The sequence below is a fragment of the Zophobas morio genome, unplaced genomic scaffold, assembly GCF_036711695.1.
Source record: "Zophobas morio isolate AGI-343-1 ecotype UQ-CSIRO unplaced genomic scaffold, CSIRO_AGI_Zmor_V1 ptg000024l, whole genome shotgun sequence".
Lineage (NCBI taxonomy): Eukaryota > Metazoa > Arthropoda > Insecta > Coleoptera > Tenebrionidae > Zophobas > Zophobas morio.
In genome coordinates this window covers 2,050,900-2,077,684 of record NW_026972129.1, presented here as the reverse complement: position 1 = coordinate 2,077,684, position 26,785 = coordinate 2,050,900, and the positions used below count along the sequence as shown (strand labels likewise).

Sequence of the window (26,785 nt, the reverse complement as noted above, 5' to 3'; positions counted from 1 at the left end):
CCTCAAACTCAATTGAGGATTATGCTTGAAAGAATCATATCACATCAGGTTTCAAAATGAAAAGTGTTTATTGAATTTTTTGAAATCATACAAAATTAATAAAATAAAATTTAATTTTTCATTGAAAAAGGTCTTTTTTTTCGAACGATTGGCATTCCTATTGTAGCCAGATCTCGCAGTATCCCTCTGAAGATACCAACATAAGTTTGCAAGCATGGGTGGATACATAAAAGCTATATTTTTACGATTAACTGCAATCAAGTGTCCCAAAAAGTAAGAAAAATAAAACACCCGTTATCTATGTTTTGTGATGTGATATGGGTATAAAACATTTTTTTCTTTAGTATATGGAGTATAGGTACCCAACTTATCACATCAGGTTTCAAAATGAAAAGTGTTTATTGAATTTTTTGAAATCATACAAAATTAATAAAACAAAACTTCATTTTTCATTGAAAAGGTCTTTTTTTTTTCGAACGATTGGCATTCCTATTGTAGCCAGATCTCGCAGTATCCCTCTGAAGACACCAACAGAAGTCTGCAAGCATGGGTGGATACATAAAAGCGATATTTTTACGATTAAATGCAATCAAGTGTTCCAAAAAGGAAGAAAAACAAAACACCCGTTATCTATGTTTTGTGATGTGATATGAGTATAAAACATTTTTTTCTTTAGTATATGGAGTATACCCAACCTCAAACACTATCTGAACTTTCTGTGAATTTTTTAGTGTTGCATAGTGTTATTAGTGATTATTCACATGTATCACTTAATTCTAATTCACAGTTATTCACTTAAATAATTACAACTTGTTAGGAGAGCGCGATTATGACGGACTTAAATGATTTTCACGGCGGCGGCATCTGAACTGAAAAATGAATTATTTAGATTCCTTATATAAGAAGGAAAACTGTAGAATTGGAGTTCTCATGTTGATATTGATGCAAGTGTGGAAGCGCATCTTGGACGTGGCAGGACATATCCAGACCCATAGGTCTGCAAAACGATTGTCCATTGTGGACTTATGTTGATATCATAACACCACCCTCATTAGATTGAAATTTGGGGGAGCTTGCGATGCCGAATTTTCAAAAGTTTTTCGGTGGTGGATCGGAACGATATCTATGAACTCGGGGTCTGATACACTTGGGCCAAATAAAAAACATTACTGTAATATACTCGTAATTAAAAAGATATAGATTAAAAGTTTCCAAACATTAGTGAAGGATTTGACGTATCCACGGTCCTCTTTTTGAGATCCTGTTGTATCTCGTGCATCCTGTGGTAAATTAGGTCGATGTCTGCTAAGTCGACTGTTTCGAGTTGTAGCGGTTCTTGTGTCCAGATTTCTTCTTCGAGTGGTGGATTTGATCAAATTTCTAATTTTGATGTTTGGATCGTCTGCTTCTTGAAATCAGGATTCTGGTAGCTCTGAATGGTCGTTGAGTTGATTCTTAATTTACATCCATCTGGGACAGTGATAACATAACTTCCTTTTACTGATAGGTGTTCTTCCTGTTAGCTGCATGTTGGAAGTGGCTTGTTGCTCGATTGGGAATATTACAATTTATTGGTTCTTGTCGATTTTTCTGATTTTCATGTTTTTGAGGTTGACTCTGATGATATTACACTGTTGGTAATTCTTCGAAAATTTAAGTCCCTAGAAGGTGCTTCATTGGAAATTTTGCTGGTCTGTGGAAAATTGCAGATATAGTCTCCAGGGTTGAGTTCATTATATTTATCATCGTTCAAACTCGTTAAGAGGTGTCTCAAAAATTAACGTGATATGCAGCTACCTTTCTGATAGGCTTTAATTTGAATTATTTGTGCTTAGGCTAGAAGATTTGCTTCGTTAGCTTCGTAGGTGAGACTTTTATCGTCGAGTTTGTTCTCTATTTTTAGTTCGTTTAGCAGGTCTTTTGGGTCGATTATTGAATTGTGTAGTGTTCAATTTTGCGCAGCTGATTGCTGTTTCAAGTTCTTCTAATATTCTTAATATTTCGTACGACATGGTGATCATTTGGAGGAAAATTGTGTGCAGATGTAAAAGTGGATAAATTTAGACGCTCGTGGAAATAGTCCGATTGATGATTGCTGTTTCAAGTTTTTCTAATATTGGTTTCGATTTTGGGGATCTTCTTTTTGAATACTTATTGGATCAATCGTTAATTTGGCGATGGCTTTGTTGAATTTTTCTATTGCCGTGGCATTTAAGGAGAATTTTGTGGTTGTCTTTCTGAGTTTGAATTCGGGATATTAAAGCTTCATAGCGTTGTCCGTCTCCGCTATCTAAATTTGCAGTGATTGCTTTTACTGGTGGGTAGCCCCAAAATTGATTAGTTGTTAGTTGTCTTCTCAGTCTTCAATAATTTTTTTGTAGATTAGTTTCATTCGATTTTTGTAGTGATATTGTATCTGATGAATTACTTGATGATAGGTTTCCTGCTAAATTGCCTGTTGGTGAATGTCTTGGCGAATTGCTTGGCGTTGGCATTCTAAACATTGATAATGAGAATTTTTCACGGGTTGTTGGTGAGAGGTCTATTAAATTTGAAATTGGAGGTGCGGTGTTGTTGCTGATTGTTGGTTCTAGGATCCTTAATTCTGTGATTTGGTTTTCATTTTTCTGGATTAGCTCGTTTAGTAATCGTTCTAGTTCATCGTATGGTTGAAATGCTGCTGATCGTGCCTTAATGTCCAGAGGGAAGATTTGTATTCTTCAGCGTTTGCATTAATTTTTTTTTTCTTGTAGAGAATGTCGTAGTCGTGTTCATCTAGTTTTAATCTCCAGCGTACTAATTTTGATTTGGGTTTTTTGAGTGAGATTTGAAGTGGGCGATGATCTGTATAAATGGTGAATTTTCGTCCGTAGAAATAGGTCTGAAATATTTCGTTGCGCATACTATTGCTAATAGTTCTTTTTCAATCGTTGAGTACTTTTGTTCAGTTTCATTTAGTGTTCTTGATGCGTAAGCAATTGGTTTATCCTTCCCTAGTAGTCCTTGTGATAAGACTGCTCCTAAGGCGACATTTGATGCATCTAATGTTAAAACGAATGGTTTTGAAAAATCCAGGTATTGTAAAAATCGATTATTGATCAAAATTTTCTTGCAGGGTTCGAAGGTAGTTATAAATTGTGGGTTATGCGTGATCTTGGCATTTTTCTTCAAGCATTTTGTTGAAGGTTTTTTGAGTCGTGCAAATTTTGGGATGACTTTTTGTACTAACCGAGCAAAAAAAATCTTCTAAAAATCCTTTGATTTCTTTCTGGGTTTTCGGCCACGGGTAGTTCATGATTGCTGTTATTTTGTCTGGATTTGGTTTCACTCCTTCGTGTGTGATGGCATGTCCTAAAGATGCTATTTTTTTCTAAGAATTCATTTTTGTCCAGATGTATTTTGAAATTGGCCTTTCTTCAGGGACGGCTGGTCAGGGGCGGCAGGGTCGGCCACGCCGTACCAGTCATTTTAAAATACTTAGTAAGCCTTGAAATTAGAAAATAAAAAAAGAAATAAAGTGTGAATGTACGTTTAGTTTAGAACATGTATATTACAAAATATATTTTATTATACATATGTATTATAGGTACATAATAAAGTTTTTGTTGCTAATTTTAAATGCTGATAAAGTGATAAACACGCTTCGCCGGCAAGATTTCAGCACGCCGTATCCAATAATGCATAATGCTCTATGTTTCTACTTTGTACCCGTTTACGGTTTCATCGTTCTCTTTGTCTACTACACTGTTTACGAGCGGAACGTATGTTGCGCCAGGTCCGGCGATATCCTCGTTCGCCGTACCCAGAAATGCGAATTTAGTTTTTAAAACGCTTAATATTTAAGATAGCTAACAAAATTACAAAACAATAACGGCTTCGATGTTCTTCAGTGCCTACAATTTTTTTTTATAGAAATTGTTGATTTAATACATCTTCCTGTATATGATTAAGTAATAAACGAAAAAAATTACATTAAATTATCTAAAATTTTATTGTTCGTACATAGCTTTGCTACAACATAAATGCGGTCTAGGACAATTCGGCGCGGCCGACTTGGCGCGGCCAACTTGGCGCGGCCAACTTGGCGCGGCCGACTTGGCGCGAGACATTTTGGCGCAAAGCCAACTTGGCGCAGGGACACTTTGGCGCAAGCCATCTTGGCGTGGACCATCTTGGCGCGAATGAACTCGCACCAAGAAAAATGGATATAATTATACAAAAATTGTACCCATTGTTAGCATAACCTAATTTTTTAGGGTCTCCAATGCGTGGAGGGGTAATGGCGACTTTTTAATGGACACACGGGCGCTTCGCGCCCTGCACCCCATTATAAACATACTCCTAAACGTGGAACTTCTTGCTCCGTGGATCATTTAGTTATTGGAATTTGTGCGAATGAAACTGTGTATTTGGTTGCCTACACTTAGCATAAATAACAGGGTGCAAACCACGATACAAAAAATAAATATTTTTTATATTATATACCGACGTACTCGCGCCAAGATTGCTTGCGCCAAAGTGTCCCTGCGCCAAGTTGGCCTTGCGCCAAAATGGCTCGCGCCAAGTCGGCCGCGCCAAGTTGGCCGCGCCAAGTCGGCCGCGCCAAATAGTCCCATTCCGACATAAATGGGCTTTTTCTGTATTTTTAGCATCTAAGCGTTTTCAGATATTTCAGAAATGAATTTAATGTTTTAAATCATTTTAATTTTAATTCGATAATTATTCAATTAATCTATTTGACAATTTGCCATATACATTTACAAAAAATTAAATATAAATTAAAGTAGTTAACAGTTGGTACTTTTATTATTACTTTTTTTTAATGTTTTTTAACTGCATCTCACTAAAAATGATAAAGATATTTTTATTTCTCTTTATGGTGAAAATTAACAATTTTTTTGTCAATAAACTTTTTTCAGTGCTTATTTTTGTTTTTTTCTTCGATTTTTTAAAACAGGCCATATTGGGTATCTATGTACGTACAATTTGGCCTAAAGACACACTTTAATTAAACCGGGTACTGTCGAGCTCTACAATCTTGAAAATGTCTGAAATTTGAAAATTATATACAAAAATGTAGCCTCTTTCAACTTCCACCATCACTCTTCCATTTCAAGATCTTACAACAATTAAAAAAATTCTCAAAGCTTAGGTAGGCCATATAGGGTACAATGAACTTACATACCAATAGCTCTAATACCATTGATAATATAGGCATGATTCATTTTCAAAGTTGTAGTAATTGTTCTTTTAATTCGTTTTTTGTACGATAACAGATATTTATTTTATTAGGAGTTTAAGTGATACTTTATGTGACGAGTATGGACGATTAAACGCCGAGCGATAGCGAGGCGAATTAAGTCCATACGAGTCACATGAAGTCACTTAAACTCCGAATGAAATACAATATTTTATTTTCAAACGATTAATCTTCTTTTGAGATGATTATTTCCTATCTTCTTGCTTCATTAAGGAATTGCCTTGATTTCACTTACCATGGTTACTATGGTTGACAACCACTATGATTTTCACATATTTATACTCCGGCGGAACATAAATCATGAAACACATATTTCAGAGTTTTTCGTGATTCAACCCCTAAGAAGATGAAAGGGGGTGACAAAGTTTGTATGAAGAAAATATTAGATAATATGTTTATGGCTGTTTACTTGAAATTTGGTAATAATCTAATAATGTTCTTCAACAAAACAAATTGTCTACGCGGGCGAAAAACTAGTTAAACATATGCGTTTTTCGTTATGTTTTCTTCTTTCAAGAAAACAACACCAACTTGAGGGTTTTTTCAGATGAACACCCATTATATTCTAATGTTACCACAGACATCGTTTAAACAGAACTATCATTTCGTATAAATTTTAACAGGAAGGAAAAACGACTTTTTGTGGTTAAAAAAGAACTGTTAGTTATAAGGTAACTGCACCCTATATGGCCTACCTAAGCTTCGAGAATTTTTTTAATTTTTGTAAGAACTTGAAATGGAAGAGTAATGGTGGGAGTTGAAAGAGGTTACATTTTTGTACATAATTTTCAAATTTCAGACATTTTCAAAATTGTAGAGCCCAACAGTACCCGGTTTAAATGAAGTGTGTCTTTAGGCCAAATTGAGTACATAGATACCCAATATGGCCTGTTTTAAAAAATGTAAAAAAAGAAACAAAAATAAGCCGGAAAAAATTTATTTACAAACAAATTGTTAATTTTCATATTAGGGAGAAATAAAAATATCTTTGCCATTTTTAGTGAGATGCACGCACTCCTCGTTCACGTATTTCTTACATACGGAGCATATTCTCAAATCTTTTACAATATTTTCTTGGTACATCTCGCAAAAACAATTTTCTTGCTTCTTCCGTGAGCTTACTTTTTGTTTATAGTAATTTAAATCAGCTTATTCATAAAAAAAAATCAAACGAGAACTGCAGTATGTACCCAACAGGCCAACAGCTCCCCTAGGCCATATTGATTCCACATGACAAGCGAACATGTTATCAGTAATTCCGACTGAAAAGACGTTAAGAAAGTACAACTAATGCAGATCATTTAAAAGCGGAAAAAAGGAGCTAGACAACTATAGAAATATGAAATTGATAACTTAATTGAGATTAAAATTATCCAGAGAAAACTTAGCGGCATAAAATAGAACGCATACTGACTCGTCATATCACCGTCACAAATAATTCCATTGTAAGTAAACGAAACGGTGTATTACTTTACTGATTTCTCCTAACTGGTATAAAAACGTTCCAGAATGTATCCCAGAGGCGATCTACCACATTTTGTTTGAAACGTATGAGAAAAAGCCAATAGGCCATATTGAGTTCAGTTACCTTACATATATTGACAATGGAAATATGTGAAAATACATAAGCGTGACGTTAAGAAATAAGTTCTCACCATAGCTGAATAAAATAAAATAATAATAATAAGAAAAAGAAATAAATCCTAAGTCATAAAAATACAGTAGAATATGCGATTTTTTAAATTCTCATCTTCTGCGTCATAATAAGAAAGAAAACAGTGTCCGCGGTCTTTTTCGAGAAGTAAGTTGAACAATTTTGATCATTCGGTTACAATACTCCTGCATACGAGACAGATGTTTTGGAAATACTGGCAAATTATAAATAATCTATTGACAATGAATATCTATCTCTCTATTCTCTGCAAACTTACTGCAAGCATATCACTGATGTGTATACTAGCAAATTTTGTCAAATCCTGAGGAACCTACGAGTATGTTGTTACTGTAGTTAGATACGTGAGAAAATATTGACTTGGAAGCGCCCCTCCAATTATCTCTCCTGTAAAGAAAAATTTTGTACATTGCAATATAAGTGCATTGTGCAATATTAATGCTTGTAATTGATCTTAGTCAGCTGATACACTTATTTTATTTGCAGCAAAATGAACCATGCATAGATTATTTCTACTCCCTGAAAAATGTATCATTTTGTGCTTTTCATCCTCGAGATCATCGCTATTTAGGATTCATAACCAAACATCCAACTCTTCAACGATTTGCATGTCATGTTTTCCGTGGGACGGATTCAACTAGACCTGTGGCTGAGGCAGTGGGGTAATATAACAAATATATTTATTTTGTAAATATTAATATATTTTTATGTCTAGTCGTGCCTTTCAAAGGTTCTATCAGAAATTTATTGAAACTGCTTATCCTGTTGAAGACATCTACATTGAGTAATTTGTGTAGTGCAATAATAATGTAAATAATATCTATTGCATTGAAGCTGTCAACAATAAAATACAAAATTTTATATTGTTTTATTTATTTCATGATTGTAAACACAGGTGAGTCATGTCTTAAAGATCTAGCAATTTAACCTTCGATGATACTCATTATTGGAATAGTGAGTGATAGAGTCGTCGATGTGGAGGTTCTACAATTAGTGCCATGCATATGGTTCGATGCCACGCGAATGTTCGTATCGTGATGCAGGTTTACTAATATTTTTGTGAGTTTATCAGCTCAGTTAAATCTTGCGGGCTGCTGAGTTCCCCAATAGGTTTGGCAGTCTACCAGGGAGACAAATTTTCTAATTTCCTATCGCCAAGTTTGTAAGATGTTTCCGTCAAATTATCAAATTCTTAATCTCCTTCGGCCACTTCGGCTGGTTTTTTCTATTAAAAAAGCTAACATCTTGTTTTTTTTTAATTCTTCGGCAATATCATGCTTTCCTTTTACGGAAAGTACTGCCATCAAAAGCAGTCGGCAGGTTTCATTGTGCTACAAATGTGGCAGGCGGTATCACGTTAAATGTAATGACGTTCCTGAAAGTCTACATGAATATCTTCAATCAGTTCGTGGTCTTGACTGGAAATATCCTGAATTTGTCAAAAAATGTTTGTGCCCTTCTTCGGATACGCTAAACTATTTTCTCAAAAGAGTTGTAAGCTCAAAAAACAGAGATAAGTGTACTTGTCGATTGTTCTTAGTTTGAGCAAAACTTCTGTTTTAAAGCAGATCGTATAATCTTTCTCGGGGTTTTAAATATTGACTTACTGAGCAATGACGGCAAGCCGTTACTTCCGATGTTGCAGAGCCTCGGTTTTATGCAAATCATTACAGAACCCACTAGAATAACTAGTCACTCGGCAATGCTTTTAGATGTGATATGTGTTACAAAAGATGTTGAAATACTTGAATCTGGAGTACAAGATATGGAAAACATCTCGGACCACAGACTGGTACACTGTAAGCTAAATGTTGAGGTCTACAAGCGACCACCAACTACTTTTTATGTGAGAGACTACAATATGTTCATGGCGAATGAATTTCAGTTTGATGCAAATAGTGTAAACTGGATGAACGTAGATATCCTAGACAATATAAAAGATAAAATAAAATTCCTTAATGATGCCATTACAATTCTATTCGATATTCATGCTCCTCTAAAGCTTGTTAAACCCAAAATTCGTAAATATCGTCCCTACATAACAGAAGCCATAAAGGACATGATAAAACTCAAAAGAAAAGCTTACCAAAACTATAAAGCTTCTGGATTAGAAAACCACAGATCTTATTGTAAAGAATTATGCAACATTATTAACGAAGCAATCAAGAGAGAATAAATAGCTTATATGAAACTTCGTATAAAAGCCACAAATAAACGCCCACAAGAATTATGGCAAGTACTAAATAAGTTCAACGTACATAAAAAGAAACCAAAGACGATACATGATAGCATAACACCTGAGCAATTTAATCCATAACTTGTTGAGCAAACTAATAATCAGATCATAGACAACGGATGTCATTTCATTTTTTCAAAGGAATAGACGTCCAGGTGTTACAACAGATTTTAATCTGGAACCAACTACTGAAAATGAGGTAGAAAATATTATAAGTAATATTCGATCTAATGCAGCTGGTGTAGATAACATAAATTTAAAAATGCTCAAAATTGTACTACCCTACTGTAAAACAGCTTTAGTACACATTATCAACCATTCTTTTATAACAGGTACGTTCCCTGATCAGTGGAAATTATCTACGGTTATTCCTCTTCCCAAAAAACCAAATGCATCTTCACTAGTAGATCTTCGTCCTATTAGTATCCTCCCAATTTTGTCTAAAGTTATAGAAACCATAGTCAAGCGTCGACTTACTGATTATACAGGGTGTCTCAGAAATAAGTACATTAATTTTAACCAGTAACAGAACTCGTGAAACGGAACAACTTTTTTATCTAGCATTTTTTCGAAAACTCAAGTCGAATTTCAAATTTTCCCACCCATATATTCACGAGCCGTCTATGTTCACCTTAAATAATAAATTAAATAATAACAACACTACAACAATGAAGAAGGTACCCTAGCAACCGTTTTGACACTGACAATAATTTTTATGTGAATGTTTTTATTAAACGTTGTCTCTTTAAAGTTTGTTTGGCACAGATTTCTAATTTATAGACGAAATATCTTGAAATGGCTTTGTTTTCAAATCTGGAATGCACCGATATCGTTTTAACGTACGGTGAAGCTCGGGGAAACGGCACTCGCGCCCAACGAATTTTTTCAGAAAACCTCCCAAATCGTCGTCTGCCAAATGTGCGCAGTTTTAAGTTGCAGCATTTTCGAGAGTACGGATCTTTTAAACCTGGATATCAGGATCGGGGTAAGTTACGTAGTAATAGAATTGCTAATATTGAAGAGGCTGTTTTGAAGAGTGTCGAAGCTCGACCGGACACTAGCACGTATCACTGTCTAGTGTGATGTATCGGAGAGTAGTATTTGGAGGATAGTCAGAGAACAAATGTACCCCTTTCAGGACCAGAAAGTTCAGTTATTGAAACTAACAGACTTACCACGTAGGCAAAACTTTTGTGAGTGGGTTAATAGAAAAATAAACGAACAAGCAAATTTTGTATCTCTTATACCATCAACTGATGAGGTCGGTTACACGAGGGAAGGTGTTCAACACCCACATTTGGGCCGATGAAATTCCGTACGCCATTAGGGAGCAGGATTTTTTCAATTTCTCTCTAAATGTTTGTCACATTGACAAGATTATGAAAATACGTATCCTAGTAACTGTTTTTGACCATAAATTATTAATTATAATAATTATTAGTGTCCATGGGTGACTGAGGATCCATGGGCGGGTAACCTTAATTGGCATATAACTTTAACAATTTTTAACTTGATAATTAAAAACTTCTTGACAAAACTCTACTAAAAAAAGTTGTTGAGTTCAATGAGCTCTATAACTGATTAAAATTAATGTACTTATTTCTGAGACACCCTGTATAAAAAATTATTCTATAATTCCATCCATACAATCTGATTTTCGACCTCATCATAGCACAAATATCACACTTTTAAAAATTATTACCGATTGTGTCCAAGCTATGGACACAGGTGAAGTTACAGCACTTAGATTACAGCAAGGCATTTGATAGAATTAATCATAATTTGCTTTTAGCTAAACTAAAATATTATGGATGTTCAGATCTAGCTATTCTATGGTTTCAAAACTATTTAAAGGCCAGGAAGCAAGTGGTGAAAATTGGTAATTCAGTTTCTGGAAAACGAGACATAACAGAAGGAGTACCCCAAGGAAGTGTGTTAGGTCCTACATTATTCGTTTTATTTATTGCAGATATCATCTGGTGGCGTTTACCAGGTCTAAAGTTTCATTTTTATGCTGATGATACCCAGATTTATACATCATTTAATTTGCATTCTGCTCTCTTAGGAGCTACCATGATTAATAAACAACTGATGGCGATTAGCGAATGGAACAGAGCAAATGGATTGCTGCTGAACTTACAGAAGTGTGGAGGTAGTATAATTAGGTCAACAACAAATCGAAATGCTGTTTTACCCAAAATCAAGAAATTGATCAAGATTGACGACCATATTCTAGAGTTCAACGATTCAATTAAAAGTTTAGGTGTGTACATTAATTGCGAATTAAAATTTCACAACCACGTTAATAGTGTTCTGGCTAAATGTTATGCTAAGTTTGGATATTTGTATCAATTTAAACAGTATTTGGATAGTAGTACTAAATGGAAACTGTGCAATACCCTAATGCTTACAAACTTTGATTATTGTTCTTCAGTTTATTATGCTCATTTAACTGTAGAGTACAAAAACAAAATCCAAATATTTCAAAATACATGCTTACGGTACAGTTATAATTTACCTTTACGTGAACATGTTACACCATTGTATTACAAGCTTGGTATGATTAAATATAGTGAGAGGATAATGTTAGCAATTACTAAATTAGTGTATAATGTTTACAAAATGTGTGAACCTCTGTATTTAGTAACGCCAGTGAGTATAGATGTTAACACAACTGAAAAATATCTAAAATCCGTAAATTTTATACATCCAAAGATCTGCAGACCATCTAATTGCCTTAAAAGTATCAAAAAACACATTACAATTTCGCTTGTTTTTTGACATCCGAAATAGTTATTTAAGTATATATCAAGCGCCGAAAATGAGACTTTGCATCCGAGCGTCTTTCAACTTTAAATACTGTACAATAATACTTTCCTTAGAATTAGGTATTATTTTTATTATTATCGTCATGGTTCTTGATTTAGTTTATCATTTTATTTAGTATTTGTTTAAGTTATTTCAAATTAGGTTAAGTAGGAGGGTTAAAACTTTAATTTGTTCTATTTCTTTTTTGTATTTATTTATTTATTACATTAAGCACTTGCTATGTTATAAATTACTATAGTAAGTATAAGTATAAGTATACTTTTCTGTAATTGGGTGATTTCCCGTAGCAGACCGAGGGATCACAAACAACTATTTACCTTGATCCTCAATGTAAAATCACAAATTATATCAGCTGAACATTCCAAAAAGAAATCTCTGATTCCAAACGCATTAGTGTAAAATAAAAACTTCTAAACAGAATAAACCAGAATAAACTTAGCAGCCGATGTCAGGCTCAATTTTATAAGTGCAAATACCGCATACAATATTTTGTTCACTTAATAATTAATTCCGCAATATTGGATTATTTTTTATTGACATTTTTTACTTTCGACTCTAGATCCTCAAAATGTCATTTTCGGTTAAAGGACGCAATGTCAATATACGTCGTTTTCGATTGAGGCAGCACAAAATAGTATATTATTAGCCAAGGTTGCAAAGCCAAGCATTCTAGACCGAGCGCAAATTAGAACCCAAAACGCGCAGCGTCGAGGGCTCTGAAGCGCGAGGTCTAGAAGTGGCTTTGCAACCGTGGTTAATATACTATTTTTTTCAATGGCCTGTATAGGTTGTCTAAATTCAAATATGTTGCTATCTTACAGGGGATTTCAGCGACTTTATTTTTGTCGACGGGGTTGATTAACACATCTCCCTCCTTGATAACGCATGAAAAAACGTACATTTACAATTTTATTTTCTCTACAGGCCGTAATTGTAAAGGTACGCGGCATTCCATTTTTCGAATTTGGTATTTTAACAAAAATTATTTCGTCTGTTTCCTCCACATCCGTCAATTTCATTTCGCACAACTCCTGGCCACGACATGTCCCAGCAATTCCCATAATCATGACTACCTAAAATGTTTGATTTAGACGAGATTACAATTAAAAGTTTAGTATACCTTCATAAGTAAGTACATATCATCCGGAGCGCCTTCAAGAAATAAATTTATCTCTTCTCTTGTGAACACAGAGGCCTTTTTCGGCCTATATCCATCATTTTCTCTTTTCAAAAACGCACGTAATTTGGGATACTTTGATATGTCGATATTTTCATGTATCACACCACAAACTGGATGGAGCCTTGAATTTTTTAGATTTCTCCAGAAAATACGCTAACAGCAAGGGCTCCGAAACGATGGTGGTACCTTTATCTGTATACCATTCTTTGAACAATTTGTATGTTAACTCGTACCGTTTCATCGACTTCTCCGGAAACAAATCCAAACAAGCCTCTTTCGCTTCGTCTTCTACGTTGAAAGTACTCATTTTTAAACCATCATAACCACAATTAACACAATTTAATTGAAATTGACAAATTTACTTTTATTTGTGTTTATAAACAACTGCATGTAGGTGCTGCCTAGTAACGTTTCAGATGTATGCTGACTAATAACGTTTCAGTTGTATAAACAATTCGGGAGTTAGAACGCCATTACTTCCCCTGGGGGTACCCCCTCGGACGCATTCACGTTCTCGTCTGGTAAATATTACCTACCTCCCTTAATGTTTAAATAACTATTTCCTACGACCAATACTAAATAAATAAAAAATGGCACGGCTTGTTACTACAGAAAATTGAATATTTCATACAGAGTACAGAAAGTGCTTTGAAACTGTTATAAAATATCACTTGATTCGCGCTGTTCGACCAATAGGTGCATTTCGGATCAAAAATCCAGTAATCCGTCACAACAAAAAGTACGAATTTTCCATGTCAATAATATCAACAACGAAATTTATCAAGGGAGAGCAGCGCAATTTGGTAATCATTGTCGCAAATATACGACGATAAAGATTAATTTATTAATTTTTGGGCAATTTTGAATATCATATGGATAGAGAGGTGGATGAGAGATGTGAGACGCCCGAAAATATCAAGGAAAAGGGCGTCTGCGGTGACGGATAATTTGCTTCCTTCCGCATCGAAAGACCTGTACGACCTTGCGTATAAAAACTTCGTGTGTTTGAAAGGCCAAAATGGAGCAGACGGCTTTTCCGAAACTGTATTGCTCACTTATAGTGGAGAATTTTCACAGAATTATAAGTCAAGTACCCACATTATGGTCAATTTATTCCATGCTGAGAAAATCACTAGTAGTTAGGCATGACATTAATATTGCTACCTATGCAAAATTGAAAGCCCTTTTAAGGCGATACTCTCACGGGTATATAGCGAAAAAATCAAACACCCTTAATACCGACGAAATCAAAGAATTCATTGACTCAGCTCCTGATCATAAACATTAATTTATTAACAAAGGTACGTGACTACGAAATTTTTACAAAACAGATTTTTGATATTTTGTGTTCCTTTTTTGCAGGTAGCTTTAATTTTTAGAATATGCAGAGTTTGCGGACGGAGCTGTGTAAGGAATGTTCATTTTATAAAGCGGACACTGAAAAACTGCTACTAATTCGAGTACTTTGGGCTAATTTAATTATTTTTGTTATAAAAATGTTTAACAATGTTAAATGAAATAATTATTCTTATTCTCTAATCAATTATATTCAGAAACTATAAAATTTTCTAACTATTGCGCGAATACCGCGAATCACTGTTTGCACAGGTTTGTTTGTGATTTTCTTCGTAGCAGGAGGCCACATTTTTTTTAATTCTCCAAGTCATGATGTTGTTCGGCCATCTTTTCTTAACACTGATTTCATATTTGCCCATTATCGCTCAAGTGGACGAAGCTCAGGACAGTTGGGTGGTTTATCTTCCTTTTTTAAAAACTGTACATTATTGGCATTAAGAAGCTCCTGAGTGGCACCAGCGTAGTGAACCGAAGCCAAATCTGGCCAAAACAATGGAGGGTTATGATGTTTGCGATAAACAGGCGATAATCGCGTTTTTAAACATTCTTTCCTGTAATCATCGCCCCGAATTGTTCCAATCATAAAAAAAAAACTAAAACTTTTTAGCCCACAAGAACAAATCGGTTGCCACACTAAGACTTTTTTCCCAAACTTTTCAATTGTTTTTTGTTTTCATGTCATCGAGGACATCTTCCCCTACGACTGCATTATAAAACTGGGAGCCGGGTAGTGTATTGCAGTCCATTTTGATCTTCGTTTCGTTGTCCATCAAAACACAACGATTTTTGTTCCTGACCAAAATTGTTTATAACTTCCTGCTTTTTTTTTGAAACTTTATGCGCTGCTTTTCGCTTCTTTTTGGGATTTTTTGCTTTAATACGTTCTAATGTTATTCCGAGTCTTTATATTTTGTACAGTACCTACGGTAACACCTTGCTTCTTCGGTATTTCCCGCACAGACATACATTTCGTTAATTTTAGCAGTTTAATGATGTTTTCCTCAATATTTTCGTTAAGCGGGCCTTTTCTCGGTCTGGATTTGAGTAAATCTTCTAAAGTATTAAACTCCCCAAACTTTTTGATTATTTGGAACACTGCTGATTTTGAACATTTAGTTATTTTAGGCAGTCCCCCCAACGGAAATTTTTCGTAGCATCACTTTTGCAAAGATAATTTTCTTGCCCCAATGGCGATTCGCTTCATTTTAAAAAGAAATAACGTTATTTTGAAAACAAAAATGACATTTAATAGATACAACTTAAAGCTTTCATATATAAAAACTAGAATAATTTAGATTAAAAATTAGAAAAGTGGCGTTACTTTAAAGGTGTCCGTTTAATAAAATGAACACTCCTTAATGTCAAGGTGCTAGATCTGGACGATTTAAAATCGGCATTATTGGTCCGCATTCCTCATACAAAGAATAAAACACCGCGGTCTTTCACAACAATGGGCAAATTTTGTGAGATTTACAAAAAGTATGCAAATCTCCGTGCTATGATACCTATTAGCGATCAAATTGATCGCTTTTTCTTGAACTTTCAAGCAGGAAAATGTACTAGACAAATTATGGGTGTCAACAAATTTGGCAGTGTACCTAAAACCTGTACCTGGAAATCCAGCACCGTGGCCGAAGAGTATACCAACGACTCTATTAACAAGAAATTGGAAACATCCAAATAAATTGTTGGGTCCATCATAGAATCTTCATTATCGGCGAGATCGTCGGCTTCTAATCAAGAAGAGGAGAATTTGCTAATTAATGACGAATCGCTAGCAAAAGCACCTATGATATTAACTAACTGCACCTGCATAACCATAAATTTAATTAAAAACAATAATTAATTTTTTTAGAGGGTTCTTGAAAACCCTTTGGTTTTTAAGTTTGAAAATGTACATGTTCTAATAAAATTTTTGGACAATTGTATCAAGCTGTTTTTTTTTTCGCCCGACTATAACAATGCAGCTTTTGTTGTTTTTTTGTTTCCTTCAGCTGTGGTCGTAGGAAAAGTATAGTGTACAACACGCGCCGAATGGCTATTTCAAACTCGTATGCTCCACTCTCATCTGTCACGCTCGTTTGAAATATCCAACTTTCGGCGCTTGTTATACAATATACTATATTTTATAAGTTTTTGAGGGTGCTCTTGAGATAATTATGCTTGATTTTAGATGATTTTCGACGGTTTTTTCGTTATGTCTAATTTCTGTTGGTTTACAGATATTTTGGTATTTTTAGGGTGCATAAAAAATTAATGCTTTTTGAAGGATTTTAGGTCTTTTTCGGTTGTTTATTTTCGGAAAACAACTAAATATATAGGATTCTACCTTGTTTTTTAAGACGCCAAATATCCTGGTCCAGTAGTAACATTTTAGGTCCAATTGTACCTCGATAGAAAAATCTCTTCACAACTCATATGGATTTTAAGTTACTTGTTCGCTTCGCTCACTCGTACTCAAGCAACCATACTCGTTTTGGTAAGACTTTACTTTTCTACACTTGACACGTAATGTACTATTGTCACCTTCTTTCCAACTTAATTATATTTGGCGATTTTAATTTCCCAAAAATTTCTCGGCCAAATGTATCATCGCAGGTTACAGCACGAGTTGTTGATATATTTCACGAAACCAATCTAACTCAAGTTTTTGCAGCCCCTATTAGTTTTCGTGTTGGACAAGAAACATCTTTAATTGACAGCATTGGCACCATTCCGCACACTCCCTGTGTGCGCACGAATATGGCTTGTATCAAGTTAACACCAAAGTTGAACATTTCAAAAATAACCAAGCTCACAGGTATATTTAGGTTGTTGACAAAACGTGAAATTTGTTAAACTAGCGTTAACAATCAAAATGCTAATCGGGGTAAAATATCTGCACTTTATCCTGCGACGGTTGAGCGTTGAATCGGGGAGTGCCCACCACGACGACCTTGAACAGCGTCACTCTGGTAGTACCAAAATCAGTAGATCCCTGCTACTTATCCTGTTTCGACGAGGGAGTCCACATTTTTTGAGCCACAACGAACAACGAGATCAGCGGGCAGATCCAGAGAATGAACGCCACTTATTTAGTCAGGATGCCCAACATTTTTCTTATATCTGCAAGGGGCAGAATTACTGGCCCCAGTCCGACTCAATTCAAGGAACTACGGTACATGATACCCTTGCAAACGAAACACCTCACTTCAATTAGAACGGGTGATTCAGGGGATGCTATTCGTTTGATTTTCTGGACCTTTATTAATGCTAAAACTATTATTCATTGCTGTTCACCGAGGACGGTTACCACAAATGCTACCAGGCCGTATATACCGGCACAATCCTAAACCACTTGAAGTTCCCCAGAAAGCAGCTCATTGTCGTTACTCCGCGTCCGTGGACCAGCCACAAAGTTACGAGGCACCAATCCAGTCACCCAGGCCCAGTACACCACCAATTACTCGGACAAGTCAGTGATCGAGCTCAGAATTGAGTTAGTCATCAACGACGACTCGAGCGTCACACTTTATGATATCCCAGTAAGGTGGGGATTTAACCAATTGTTGCGGCAGACGTAACTCTGTACCAGCCAAGACCTAATCAGCTCGCCTTAAATTTTTAAACCGCGTTGAACACTACCATCAAAGAAAAAAACTCGGAGCACTCTGAGACGCAAACACGACATCCCTGAGTCCTGTTCCGAGAGATTAGGGGGTTCTTCGAAGAATCAGAAGGAACCACGCCTCATGGGTCGTCTAGCGCTATGTAACACCCAGGAGGTTCCGCGCACCATTTCCCGTGCTATCCTAGCAATACCCTCACAATCCAGTTTAGTGTGCGAGGTGCAGTACTGTATGGGATTACAGAAAGTGGTTGATTGGCACCTAGACTGGTTTGGGTTAGAGATGTCATGCACTTTCGAATCGCTGTATATGAATTAAAAATTAGGGGTTGTATTAAAGCCACCATGGTGGATCGAATGAGGTTGAAGAGCCTTACCAATGTCAAGCTACAAACCGGGTTGACAGTTTGTGGTCTCGAAGATTATGGTGCGGAGATCCAGGTGTTCAAAGCAAAAATCGTTTCCTTGACTGTGGACTTGGAGGCATTTCAGGGTACTTCGGCCGAAGTCAATAAAATTCGGGCACAGTTGGTGCATACGTTCGGTCAAGTCAATCGGTTACACCTTGGGGAGCCACCGAAAGAGAAGGAAGCTACTTACGCTAAAATTTTATAAGGGGGTAAAATAGGAGATGAAAGTTTGTAAGTTTGTCAGGGAGTCTTGTAAGTTTTTAAGTTAGATGGGGTCACGGGGAGAAGAGGGTGGAAAATGATGAGTCCTAATTGCGAAATCCACGAAAGCGAAGCTTATACATAAGCATTAAGTAACATAATTACAGTTCATCTATGTTCATAAATGAACCTCGTCAATTTTGAATTTGTGGGTCAAAAACAAATTGAAAAAAACGTACATTTAACCGAAAATGTAAATCTAATCCTGCAAACACTTGCTTGTACAAACTGATAACTTCACGAGGTTTCTGTTTGTGTTTCGCAATTTTTGTGCATTGGCACAATTTGCAGCTGACCATCCTGGTTATCAGTGGCGGCTCGTGGTGATTTTTGATGGGTGGGCAAAGCATTAGGTAGGTTATTTATAACATGTATGAAAAAAGAATATATATATATATAATCATCTTTGTGACAAAGTGTTTTTGTTTAGTGTTGCATGTCAGTCAATATAATATAACAAATATTTTATGTATATTACATATAATTATTTTATAAATATTACTTACAATGTTGTTCAGCAAGAACCAACGAGAACGTCAAAGACTCTTGCCAGAAGAGGAAAGGGAATCAAAAAAAGGGTTCAGCACATAAATGGATTTGTTAAGAGTTTATAGAACTACATGACGTCAAATAATTATCCCAACATGTAAAGATTTTGAAATAACATGAAGAAAAAACTTTAAATTTTAAATCTTTGCGATAAGTTACACTTATAAAAAGTAGCAATTTTGGAAAATTACTATAAAAGCAAAATTAAAAATGCCAAATGAAACAAAAAATAAGTTCTCAAAGTACTAACAAAATTAACACTAACAAATAAAATAAAAATAATTCCAAAATAATCGTTCTGATTGGTTTTAAAAAGACCACTAAATACTAAAGACTCCTCCAAAAACTTTTTAAATCATCGAATTTTGATAACAAATTTGCTAATTCTTTGAAATTACTTTCATTAAGAGAAATTTGCGATTCGTCTGATCTCCGAAATCTCTTTTTGTGTAGCCAAAAAAATTATCATATCGAATAAACGTTTAATAATGAATCTATTTTTTTAACTGTTGCATTGTGTTGTAAATGTTTTTACAATAAGCTGAATTTAAGAAAATTTTCTATAGTTTCACTTCGTTTTCCAAGTAATTTTCATTTTTTCATATTGATTATGTTTTATACAGGGTGACTGCGAAATATATGCAAATATTTTAACCACGGCATCCTCCACCCTAGTAAAGCCGAAATATAGAAAAAACAAATTAAAAATCGAATGGGGTAAAACCCCCATGAACCACCCTCGATACGAAGGCACTGAGCCACCTTGTAAACAGAGTTGGAAAAACGTTCGAATAAAAACGACCTAAACACTTTCAATTTTTTCAATTGTTGAAAATGTTGTCCTTGACTCGCAATACAGGCGTCAGAGCGTCGCACGAGGTTTGTTGATAGGTAAAAAAACACCGGAGTAGCGGCTGCCATTTTCACTTGTTGAAACTCTTCGATGATTTCTGGACACTGTTGATTTCCACAAACGAACTGTTTCATCCAACCGATACACATTTATCGAAAACCGTCTCTTGAAATCGTACTTGTTGACGACTATGTGGAGTTCCATCGTACAAAAAGTGAGTTACACAACGTGGACAATCAGCGGGCTCCAAACCGTGCAGTTTGTCAACATGGTATGGATGTGGCCGTGTTCTTTTAATGTAGGATGCACTACCTGCGAAAATCCAATTTCTTCTCTCTATCCCATCACGACCACGATCGTGAGTTTGAGGTTGAAGGTACCATGATCTAGGAGATGCTGTACCACTGATGCAAATGTTCGCGCACACCAATTACCATATCGACACACTCTGCATCGGAAAACTGGACCATACACCGACCGCTCGATAATGACTGGCCCTTTTCGTGTTTTTCACGTTGCGATTAAAAAAGTGCCTGATAAAGTTACTTTTTTGATTCTTAATCCGAGTCGCTTGCCCATTCATTGCAGTAATTATCTAGGTCACGAAACATTACCAGTGGCGCGTATAACAATTTACATTTAATTTCAAATAATTTTTTCTAGACACTGCTACCACTTAGGACCGTGAATTTTTGCCATTGACATAATCATATTGTGAGCTATTCCCCATTTTTTTTGCATGTATTTCGCAGTCACCTTGTATCTCTCTACTTGTGGATTTCCAAAGTGTTCGTAATTGTTCGTTAAATAATAGACAATTCCAATTCCAGTTTTGTTTGTTGTTTCACTACCGATCAGCCAATAATATTTTTTGTTCCAATTTTGATTAAAGCCATTATTACTGCCACGAGAGTTAGTGATGACTAGAGCTGTGCGGTCGAAATTTATTTACCCCCACTATCGGCCCACAGTGCCGATCGCTACAGCCTTGCCTTGCTTGCTTCTCGCTTTTCAGTTGTGGATTATTTTTGATAATTCACACAAATAATTTTATTGTCAGCGAGACGGACACCTGAACATTATTAAAATTATTATTACTCTTATTTCGTGAATATGGATTTTAAAATCATCAACTGACATGCCGTTAACATTATTTTTCGCGTAATTTTCTTCGCGATACATAATGTCGGTTGCAAGCCTGCCGGAGTGGGGGTCAATTCGCAGCGTTTAAATTTCGACCGCACAGCTCTAGTGATGACTAATTTTATTGTTTCATTTCGGGACATGGTCTTAATTTATAAATCATTATTTGTGTTTAAAAGCACTAATACCAAGTTTCGCGTGAAAATTTAATTTTACAATAGAAATATTTCTCCCACACAAAGTTAGCCAGTACTTTTCACCCCTTTAGGAGTTGAATCTCGGAAAATGCTTAAATACATGTCTCATTATTTGTGTTAGAGACAATTAATGTCAAGTTTCATGTAAAAATTTAAATTTACAATAGAAATATTCCCACACAAATCTAGCCACCATATTTCATTCCCTTAGGGGTTGAATCTTGGAAAATCCTTAAATGCGGGTTTCATTCTGCGTATTGAAGAGCATTAATTTAATATCAAGTTTCACGCAAAAATTTAAATTTAAAATAGAAGTACTTTTCCCATACAAACTTAACCAATACTTTTCACCCCCTTAGGGGTTGAATCTCGGAAAATGCTTAATTACGTGTTTCACTATGCATTAATACTACATTCCATGTCAAAAATTTACAATAGAAATAATTTTCCGATATAAAGTTAGCCACCATTTTTCACCCCCTTAGGTGTTGAATCTCGGAAAATGTTCAAATACGTCTTTCATCATTTGTGTTGAAGAGCATTAATGCCAAGTTTCACGTAAAAATTTCAATTTATAGTAGAAATATTGTTCCGATACAAACTTAGTCGTCCAAACTAGACACCACTTGAAAAAATGCTTAAATACGTGTTTCGTTATTTGTATTGAAGTGCATTAATACCAAGCTTTAAATAAACATCACCTCAAAATTTACAATAGAAATATTGTTTCGCATACAAACTTAGCCACCACTTTTTACCCCCTTTGGGGTCGAATCTCCAAAAATGCTTAAATACGTGTTTCATTATTTGTGTTTAATAGCATTAATATCAAGTTTCACATGAAAATTTAAATTTACAAAAGAAATATTTTTTCCACACAAATTTAGTCAGTACTTTTCACCCCCTTAGGGGTTGAATCTCGGAAAATGCTTAAATACGTGTTTCATTATTTGTGTTGGAGACAATTAATACCAAGTTTCACGTAAAATTTAAATTTACAATAGAAATATTCCCACCCAAATCTAGTCACCATATTTCACCCCCTTAGGGGTAGAATCTGGAAAAATGCTTAAATCCATGTTCTAGTGTTTGTGCTGAAGAGCATTAATAACAAGTGTTAAGTAAACATCACCATAAAAATATTTTTCTCATACAAAATTAGCCACACCCTTTTTTACCCCCTTTGGGGTTGAATCTCGGAAAATGTTTAAATACGTGTTGTATCATTTGTGTCGAAGAGCATTAATACCAAGTTTCACGTAAAAATTTAAATATACAATAGAAATACTTTCCCTTACAAACTTAGCCTCCACATTTCGCCCTCTTAGGGGTTGAATTTTAGAAAATGCTTAAATCCGTATTTCATTATTTGTATTGAAGAGCATTAATACCAAGTTTCACGTAAAACTTTAAATTTACAATAGAAATATTGTTCCCATACAAATTTAGTCGCCCAAACTTAGACACCACTTGAAAAAAATTCTTAAATACGTGTTTCGTTATTTGTATTGAAGTGCATTAATACCAAGCTTTAAATAAACATCACCTCAAAATTTACACATTCTTTGTTTTGAAGACTATTCATTTAATATCAAGTTTCAGGTAAAAATTTAAATTTACAATAGAAATACTTTTTCCCATACAAACTTAACCAGTACTTTTCACCCCCTTAGGGGTTGAATCTCGGAAAATGCTTAAATTTTCATTATTTGTGTTGGAGACAATCAATACCAAGTTTCACGTAAAAATTTAAATTTACAATAGAAATATTCCGGCACAAATCTAGCCACCACATTTCACCCCCTTAGGGGTTGAATCTGGAAAAATGCTTAAATAATAGGTGTTGTATTATTTGTGTGTAAGGGCTTTATCATGAATTACACCTTGGAAAATCGATTGGAGTTGAACAGAATAAATCATCTGGTCTGTTTTGCAAAGAAGCAATAATTTTTCAAATAATGAAATCCAAAAAGTGAGGTTAAATTTGCCGAAACCAATGAACACGGTAATTAATTAAAAAATTACATTTTTATAGGTACCCTGAAGGTAAAAATTGTGAAAAATCACGTAATGGACAATGGCAGAGCAAGTCTTATCACAGTTAACGAACACTACCACTGTTTTAAAATGACAATGAGTACCTAATGGGTTTTTGCAGTAAATAATTTTGCCAAAGTTGTGATCCCGCGAAAGTTCTGTTTGTAAATTGTAAGGAATCGTCAAAATATTGTGCAGACATGGTTTGTGACCGGTGATTTTCTCTTGAAAAAATCCAACTGAAAGCCTTGATCTTCATCCCTACAATAAGTGAAAACTGCTATGTCCAAACATTACCTTCAGCTTTGCAGTTTCTAGATATCTGAAACATGCCAGATCTGCATAACAGGAATGTCAAAGAGGTTCTACCCAAAACACGCCCACATGGCCATCCTAATATCAAGATTTTTCAAAATTTCTATAACAAAAAAGATGAAAAAACCAATAAAATTTCAGGAGCATAGTGTTAAGAGTTCTGTAGATGATTACGAGACCTCTTGAAACAACAGAATGTTTAATAAAGATTTTTAACCTTCCTAATAGTAAAATTACAATTATTACTAAACAGTAAGTTGAAGTAAGTTTTAAATTAAGAGAATGCAACCAGCACCGAAAGAAAAATAAAAGTTACTGAAAATAAAAAACTTTATTGCAGTACCTGCATACACTTTCTACATCAAATTTTGTTTATTCATCACATTCATTTACTTGAAAAAGTATCGGGCCTATGAATCGTCGTCTGGAAACAGCTAACCACACACCAACCTTCATTGCGTGTGATGGTGTTTCTTCAAAAGCGTGAGTATTTTCTATACACCAAATTCTGAAGTTCTGTCAGTTGACATAGCCTAACAGATGAAACCAGGCTTCATCAGAAAAAAACGACAAATCGAGAATCCCGTTGTCGTCCATATCAGCTTGAAACCAACGACAATACCCAACGCGGCGAGGAAAATCAGCTGGTTGCAGCTCCTGAACCAACGAAATCTTGCATGGATGCATATGTAACTTCTCTTTTACGATTTTCTGACATGTGCTGTATGGTACTCCGGACAGTAAAGATTTTTGACAAAGCTTTATTCGGACTTTGTTCCATTCTCATCCTTAAATCTTCAACAACGTCTTCACTAACTTGAGGTCTCCCCGTCGGTTTTCACTTAGAAACGCTAACAGTGTCGTTAAATCTGGCCATAATTCGCCGTATAGCGTCTTCAAAGATTCTTCATCAATGACAACAGAACATTTCACCAGATACTCGTTTTTAGACGCCTCCACAGAGTACACTCCATCCCCATCCTCATTTAACACCCCATTACGGTAATAGGGCATGATGATTGCTCCAAAGAACTAAAAAAATCATTTGTAACACTGACCATAGTTATTCCTCTGTGTTCATTACCTGAGATTATTCCACAATGATCTGTAGTTTTGATAAAAACTGTTTTTTGAGACACTTATTAAAGTTCTAACAAAGGGGAAGACAGCAAAAATGAAAACAAGACAAGTCAAAGTGAGGGAAAACGTACCAGTAATCAGTACAAACGAAAAAATTATTGACATCTGACAGAATTTGATGAAGCGTTGAATCAGTGCAGCCGCTAATGTCATACTAATGTGGCGTTAAAAATAAAAATTCCAATATTAGTGTAATTCTTTCCATAAAACTGAAAAAGGCGGCACACAATGTCACCAAAGTCATGGCCTTCTTCGACTACAATATTTTATAATGACCCTGTATAAAGATTATGGTGTTGCTATTTTCTGTAATAGTCACTACGCGGAAATTTATCTCACTCCCTCAGTGCCGTCGCGTCGAAGTGGGGGCACGTGAGCCTCGCCACTTCGAGCTAGCGCGAGCACAAAGCGCAACGAAAATCCTTCCTAGGCGATTCCTCAACGTTCATCTGCAGACACGCGTGTTGCTCTGTTCTAGCATCGTCATTAACGTTGCATGCTTGCATGTATTAACTCAGGTGAAAATCGTAGTTCAACAATTTGTTTAGTTGTCGACAACAAAGAGTAGTGCATCATTTTTACGTTTTCGCTGAAAGAATTTCATGTATTTCGTTCTTTTTCGTTGTAGAATTGTTAATTTTATTTCTTAATTTTATTTCGATTTCTACCTTACACGTTTTATTTGCAAGACTTTCATTTAGCTCGTTCTTTTTCCTGTTAGAATTATTAATTGTATTTTGATTTCTAGGTGTTTCATTTTATTTGCAAGAATTTAATTTATTTCTTCGTGTCGTGTTTTAGAATTATAACTTTTATTTTGATTTTTACCTGTGTAAGTTCATTTATTGTTTCACATTTTTAGAATTTTTTACAAGTTCATTACAATGAGTAGTTATCTGGATGAATTTGGCAATATTTTTACGTTTGTTAAAAAAAATACGGTAGTTTGTAATTTTTGTTCCGTTAATTTACAATTTCGAACAAAAACATGTTTACGAAGGCACATACGAACTCAAAAACATACTGCCAACGTTGTAGGACAATCTAAAACTGATTTCTACGAAGATATCTGTGAGGCATTTATTTCAGCCAACATACCTCTCACCAAACTAAACCATCCTGCCTTTAAACAGTTCATGAAAAAATATACGGGACGCGACTTACCAGACGAGTCTACCATACGGAAACAATACGTTACACCCTATTACCTCAAAACTATTACAAAAATACAGAATAACTTAGCAGATAATTATATATGGATTAGTGCTGATGAGACAATAGATATAAAGGGTAGGTACGTTATCAATGTAATTGCTGGAATTTTGCATCCACAAACGCCATATCAACCATATTTAATATCTACACAATTTCGAGCTAGCGTTAACGCCGAAGAAATAGCCACTATTGTAAAGGATGCCATTGCCAATATTGCCATAGACGATGCTACTAAAATTTTGCTTTTTGTATCAGATGCTGCTGCCACGATGTTGAAAGTAGGTAAACTTCTAAAGCAGGCTTTCCCAAATCTGTTACATTTAACGTGTTTTGCCCACGCAATCCATAGGGTATGCGAATTCGTTCGCGAAGCTTTTCCAGCTGTAAACGAGCTTATCAGTACTTGCAAAAAAATTTTATTAAAATCTCCGTCAAGGGTTTCCTTATATCGGGCACACTGTCCTAATATACCTCTTCCACCAAAACCTGTGATTACACGGTGGGGAACGTGGTTGCAAGCAGCAC

The 26,785-nt window shown here is 35.2% G+C and overlaps 1 protein-coding gene across 1 annotated transcript in view; it reads left to right on the top strand.

Moving 5' to 3' along the window:
* The window catches only part of LOC135135494 (JNK-interacting protein 1), a 46,158-nt gene extending 38,365 nt beyond the window's left edge, over nt 1-7,793 (top strand). Inside the window, exons 5-6 of the mRNA XM_064064560.1 lie at nt 7,419-7,594; nt 7,648-7,793. Coding sequence (XP_063920630.1) covers nt 7,419-7,594; nt 7,648-7,720 — 249 coding nt within the window. The 3' untranslated portion in view covers nt 7,721-7,793. The remainder of the gene's footprint in view (nt 1-7,418; nt 7,595-7,647) is intronic.
* The last annotated feature ends 18,992 nt before the right edge of the window (nt 7,794-26,785 follow it).